At 50.6% G+C, this 6,379-nt stretch overlaps 1 protein-coding gene across 1 annotated transcript in view; it reads right to left on the reverse strand.

Moving 5' to 3' along the window:
* The window catches only part of LOC113202407 (uncharacterized), a 156,136-nt gene that overhangs the window by 109,351 nt on the left and 40,406 nt on the right, over positions 1–6,379 (reverse strand). Inside the window, exons 2-3 of the mRNA XM_052267283.1 lie at positions 4,188–4,329; positions 2,289–2,356 (exon numbers count right to left, since the gene is read on the reverse strand). Of these exons, the coding sequence (XP_052123243.1) occupies positions 2,289–2,356; positions 4,188–4,329 (210 nt within the window). The remainder of the gene's footprint in view (positions 1–2,288; positions 2,357–4,187; positions 4,330–6,379) is intronic.

Consider the following 6,379-nt stretch of genomic DNA (forward strand, 5'->3'; position numbering starts at 1 on the left):
CACACAGTATGTCTCTCACGTGAGAACTGTCAGCGCGGGGCTGGATAGGAAGCTGTGATTAATCTCCCCACGCCTTGTCTCCCTCACGCATCTGCCCCCCTGCTTCCACCTCGTCCCCCTCCCCCACCCCCCTGTACCATCTCTCCTTCTCGCCGTTCCTCGCAACCCACCACTGAATGGTGATCAGTTCCAACGAAAACGATCAAAAATGTTTGATTGACTCTTTTACCATAGTTGATGTCCAGCAGTGCAAAAACACATACGGACAATCAGAATTTTTTAAAGAGTAAAGTTAAGTGACTAACGTGTGAGGAGCTGTAGCGTCGTTCGGCTGAATGTGCGAGGCGCGCTGTCGGGCCCCGGGAGGCAAGCAGTGGGACGCGGGTACCCCTCTGACAGCAGAGCAGCACCCTGAATTTCTCATGATACAATATCAGAGAGTAGGCGTGTCCTGTGCACGGCGCCACTTGTTCTCAACGTCAGCAGGCGCGACTGCCTTCGGCCAGGCGGGGATGAATGAGGGCCGGGTAGGGCGGGGTGTCGAGCGGCGACGCCAAGCTGCCAAACTTGTCTCTGCACTTGCTGTAGGGGGGCCCGGCCCGCGCCCGAGGGGGGTGCCGGTGCTGGGACCAATTTCATTTCTTTTTGGACCAGAGCGCGAAGAAAAAGAGAGGGAAAAAAATAACAGGGCGAGATATCCAAACCAAGGGCAGGAAAAAAAAAAAAACGACCGACGGCGGCAGCGGATAGCAAGAGAGAAGTAAGGAGAGGTTTGTGTGCTACAAATCACACACACACTGTAGTAATGAAGCGCGCTGCCGGGGGCAGGGCGGGGGCGGGGTGGGGTGAGGTGGGGTGAGGTGCGGTGAGTGGGGCTGCGTGGATCGAGGGGAGCGTGTTGGTCTGCCTGGCCAGGACAGTTTTCCGCTTGTCATGCACTATGTTGCGTTGCGTCCGAGGTTCACGAGTGGGTGGGGAATAAACTATGACTCCTGAGAGTGTTCTATACACAACGGTATTGGCTTGGTTGGCGGGGCGGGTTCGAGGAAGGGGCAACGTCAGCGGAGCTGCTTGTGGCTGGCGTAAACGAGCAAGTTGTTGTGAGAAGAAAAAAAAAGGTTCCATTAACACGTTGAGTCCCAGGGAGGGGGGAGGGGTGGAATCACGTGTCATTGTGACCATACATGTACCTACTCACGTGGGATTCAACGTGTTTAACAGAAAAAAAATACGGTGGTGAAATGATCTATTTTATGCGTCTTAAACTGATATTCTGTGGGGAACACATGTAACGTATCCAGATCTGCTGACTGTACCGCTATCTACAGAGACCAACCCTCTCTGCCCCCTCTACATACACACCTTTGTTTCAGAGTGGGTTTAGGGGTTGTAAGGGGAGAGGAGGTGGAGGGGAGAGGGGCTGAACTCGATTCAGCCCCATCCCCCCTACCTAATCTTTTACGGGGTCTTTGCCCGCTAACGTCAACCCCATCATCCACCACCACCACCGCCCCGCCACGCCCCCCGGCCGCACGAACAAGCCCCGCTCCGCCCCGCCTGGTTGATGAGAGACGCCCCAATAATAACTCTCCGCGTTTCCGCGTCCTGTTGATTTACGATTGCATATTGCATGCTGCACGACACGCAACACGACGCCGGCAGAGAATGTAAGTAACACACAGGTCTCGATGCACTGCAACAACCCTTGCAAACAACTATACTGTGCTGCATGATACATCTTGCCGTCAGAAAGCATACGTCAAATGTCGAGAGCAAAATGACGACAACAATGATGGTCTGTTCACAGCAGCTCTCCTCGAGCGACCGACCATCAGACTGACTAAGGGAGTAGAGCACAGACTGTAGCGCGGCGCGGCGGGGCCGGGGCCTGGGCGGTGCACGTCAGCACACCGCGCACGCCACATCGAGCAGCGTGTCTCAGCACAACGCTGCATCAATATTAGCTGAACATCCTCGTGGGTACAAGCGCAGCCTGCAGTACTCGCTGCGGGCGGATCGAGTGGCAACACAGGCAAGACAACAACAACCTTTCAATGGTGCTTATTTTTGAAAGAAACAAAAACTAGTGCTTAGGAAAACATCGTTAGTATGATTTTGGAGTGCCCATTACAGACTGTGACTGTATCGCTGTATGAAAATTTCACAAAGTGTATTTTAGACCCCTTGTGAAAATTCCCATTTCTCGTGCCATAATGCTCTACACCAGACCTCCCACACTTCTATTGTGCTTAAGTGCGCTTATAATATAAAATATCCTCAATACTCACTCTCTTTGTACTGCAGGACGTTGACATGCTTCTCGTGGATGACGACACAGCGATAACACGAGCCTTTCCTGCAAAGCAGATACAAAACATATTAGAGCACTTACTTAACTTAGATATTGAAGCACTTAAACTACGACAACAGAGTGAGTATCCAAGTAAACACTCATTATCAACGCACTTTTTGTGTCATCGTTTTTCTTTGCCTTCGTTTTGGTTGAGCGGTCGTCCAGTTGGACTGCTTTACAGGTCCCCCACCCCCACCCCGCAGCTTCCTCTTGGCACACACTGCATTCTTATCCTTATACTGATTTTTTCACCCTTTGTCAGTATTCCTGCTGCGTAAAATCCTTCACAAGCTACTGATAACGGCTTTCATCAGTAGTGCGAAATTATTTATGTTTTTAAATTACTGACATTGTTTTCTTTTATCAGTGAGTCACTTACAACAATAGACAGATTAAGTAACAAATTAGTCAGTAATCCTGCTGCGTAAAAAACTTTATAAGCTACTAGTAGCTAAAATCAGTGCAGGTCTGAGAGTGTGGCGTTTCATTTGCTTTGACATCGAAATTTAAAAGGTTTGCAAATACCCGTTCGATCAAGTATTCGATTCTGACATCAAAGCATTGTGACAGGGTTACATTATCAAAGTCCTCTGTGAAGGCGTCGAATGGAACGATGATATGTGAGAGAGAGCAGGGAGAGGGAAAAGGGGGGGGGGGTCTGCTACTGTGTTATTACGCTACCGGAGATAGAAATAGCCGGAGTAATGTGTCCGGAGTGAAAAGAGCAGTAAGCGGTATGCGCCAAGTCACCACCACTGTAGAAAATATCCTTGTATATTTACGATATTTTGCAACTAATATTGACAAAATATGTTATAAATTTATGGCAACCTAAGCTTGCTCGTCGATGAACTCCTGTAAAGCATAGATAACTATATTTTTCACAGTGACTGGACTAATAAGCTTCGTTGTTGATCAGCCAGTGAGTTGTACGTTAGACAGTATCCCCATCATTTAGTTAAATACACGAGCGGGAAGATTTTGCTGGAGAAGTAACTGTCATTGAAAATTCCGCCGGCAAATACGCGCGGATAAAATTTTGCCCTCTCCAATTTGTGAGCCGTTGCTGGCAATAAGGATGCATGGCGGGCCTCACGGCCTACGGCCCGGCCGCCTCCGTTCCGTCTGTTGCCTGTCAGATTACAACGCGGCCTCGCGGGGGAATTCAAAGGATGCGATGCGATTTCGTTAAGAGCAACTCCGTGCGATGTTTTTTTTCCCCTTCGCTCCTCTTCGTCTTCCCCCCTCCCTCCTCCTCATCCCCGACATCTCCCACCGACCGACGCCCCTACTACAAACTCGGCCTCTCCTAAAGCCCGGTCGGCGCATCGAACACCACCATCCCGAGGCAGAACGGGGCGCGAGATCTCGAGAGGGCGCCTCGGTCCGGATAGGACCTATGAGGTGGAGGAGAGCGGGGATGGGGCCGAGAGATCTGCTCGGGGAGACAAGGCGAAATGGTCGGGTTATGCTGTAGGGAGGCGTAATCAAGGCACAAAATACGAGTGAGTATTCAGTAAATTTCCGTAGCACTCAAGGAAATTTCCGTACCTCAACTCAACTTTTTTCCTTTTAAGAAAAAAGTACATTAAAGGGCCGGATTTTTCTTCAAACACGCTTGAAGTTGGACCTAAAGCGGGAACTCCGTTGGGCATCGTCACTTACTGCGGGACAAAATTGTGCCATTTCATCCTGACAACTTTCAAGTAAACAAGTGAAATTTGTCCTCCAAAAGTGTTATAAATTTTTCACAAGCAAACAATGTGCTAGAAAAATTACAATTTTCTAGAATGGCATCGTCCTTTTTTTAACGTCCACTGGTGTGCATACTTACTCGTCCACGACGAGGTACTTCTCGCCGTCCGACGCCACACAGCGGCCCTTGTTGCTCAGCTTGTTGTGCTGTATGGTGATGCCCTGCCGCACCCCGCTCTGGAACCACTGGCCCTCCCAGCGACTGGGAAACCGGCACGACCCTGCAACAGAGGCACACACACACTGTAGGACACTTTCTCGAATAACTGTATAGAATATATTACACGAGGCACTTTCGTGCAAACAATGAGACATCGCAGATATTTTCGAAAATATGATTGGAAAAATTCGCGACGGACCAATTTTTTCGAACAAATACAAAGACATAGATATTTTCTCTCAGCTAACAACTGTAAACCTAAACTTAAAAACTAACCTAAAATAATCATTTCCATTTGTCTCGTAGAAACATTTTTTCGGACACATTTTTTGGGCGCTAGCAGAACGACGTACAAAATTGGAAAAAGCAAAAGAAGTGTCGCGCCGCCATACGTGGCAATTATACGGCGACAGGGTGGCAGGACGGTGTCGAGTCGAGGGGGCCGCAAAAAAACAGGCGGCTGGCAGTGGCACATGTGCGGGCTGGCTCTCGGACAACGGTAATGACCCCCCCCCCCTCCCTCTCGCTCACACTCTTGAGGGAGGATCACCCCCCCCCCCCCATCTCAGTCCAATCCTTTGCTAGAAGAGTTAGCACACGCGGCTTTGTGTTCGGCACGAGGACCGCCGGACTACTTCCATCTATCGGCTGCTGATCGGTATCAGGGAGAGAGGGGATCGGACGGGACGGCGAGCGGAGGAGCGAGTTCTCTTCCTGCCGCGCCACGAGATAAACGAATCCAAGGGGGAGAAAAGACGTTCACCAACAAAATTAGTGACTCAAATGGGGGAATTCCGGACAGATTATTTTTGCAGTATATGCGGTCATTTAATATCCGATATGCAGAGTCACAAATACATATCGAAATCAAAGAAGGATAAAATAGCTGTGTGTAGTGTACCGACCTAGAGAGACCTATGTACTTAGCCCCCAGTTGGGTCATTTCTCTTCTGTCCCGTCTGTAAGTCGCCGGAGACTCGACTAGTCGGAGTGTGGCGGGCGAGGCGGCGGGGGAGAGGGCGAGTAGGGACGGCACACCAGACTTAGCTAGTAATATAGTGTTGTGCCGCAGGGGGCAAGCTTGTCGCAGATGGAGCGAATTTCAGAATGGTCCTTGCAAAAAGAACGCGAGGCGGGTAAGAAAAGGATTTAAACGCAGCAAAGGGAACATTCTCTTTAAAAACCGCACCTTTTAAATATTGAAAAATTAATCATTTACCCCGTCCTTTAGATACAAGGAAAGACGGCGCCTACTCACCCAAAGCCTACGGTCTGAGCAGCGTCCTCACCACAACACCAGCTCACACACGCACACTCCTCCCCCTCCAGCAGCCCCCCTAAGCCCTGTGCGGCCTGGTGCTGGTCAGAAAGAAGGGATTGGAAGCAGCCTGGGCAGCAGCAGTCCCAAACCGGTTCGGAACGTCTCCTAAGGGAAGCCGCAAGTACCTCTGTTTCTCTACTGCTGCGGGCAGCTGCTCCCGCAACCTCTGGTACTTTTTCTTTTCGTAACAACAAGTATTTTCCTCACTCTTTGCGTTTTCCGGCCCTTTTTACCCTCCTTTTTTGTTGTATAAGGCGGCAGCCGATAAAATACAGACTCGTGCGCAGGAGCACACAACAGCAAGTTCTCTCCTTTTCTCTCCTCGACAACGAGCCCGTATCTTTCGTGGACCGTGTATCACACTTTGGAAACAAGGAGAAGGCGTGGGAGGCCGGCAGAGCGGCCTGCTGACCGGGCAACGAGTTATTTAGGCTTTAAATTGATGGAGTGCCAAGTTCCTCGAGTCGAGCTCAGGCGTGGCGTGGCGCTGCTGGCGTGGAGGTCAGTCCTGCCAAGCCACCCGTCCGCCTGCCCGCCAGCCTCGTCTGACCGGTACTGCTGCTGGCCGACAGAGAGACCGCCCCCTCCCACCCCCTTTTCCCTTCTCATGTCGGCCTGGCGAACCCCTGACAGCCCTTGGCATTTTTCTTTGGGGGGCTGCGTGCGATAGGGTGAAATCAGCTGTGAACTAGATCAGAGGAATAGGGAAGGAGAGGAGGGGTGGAGGGGGGAGACGCAGGATTAAATCCAAGACAAATTTTTATCCGTCGCCGCCTTAGAGAGAGAGAGA

This window comes from Frankliniella occidentalis, unplaced genomic scaffold, assembly GCF_000697945.3.
Source record: "Frankliniella occidentalis isolate FOCC.00 unplaced genomic scaffold, Focc_3.1 Scaffold49, whole genome shotgun sequence".
Classification (NCBI taxonomy): Eukaryota; Metazoa; Arthropoda; class Insecta; order Thysanoptera; family Thripidae; genus Frankliniella; species Frankliniella occidentalis.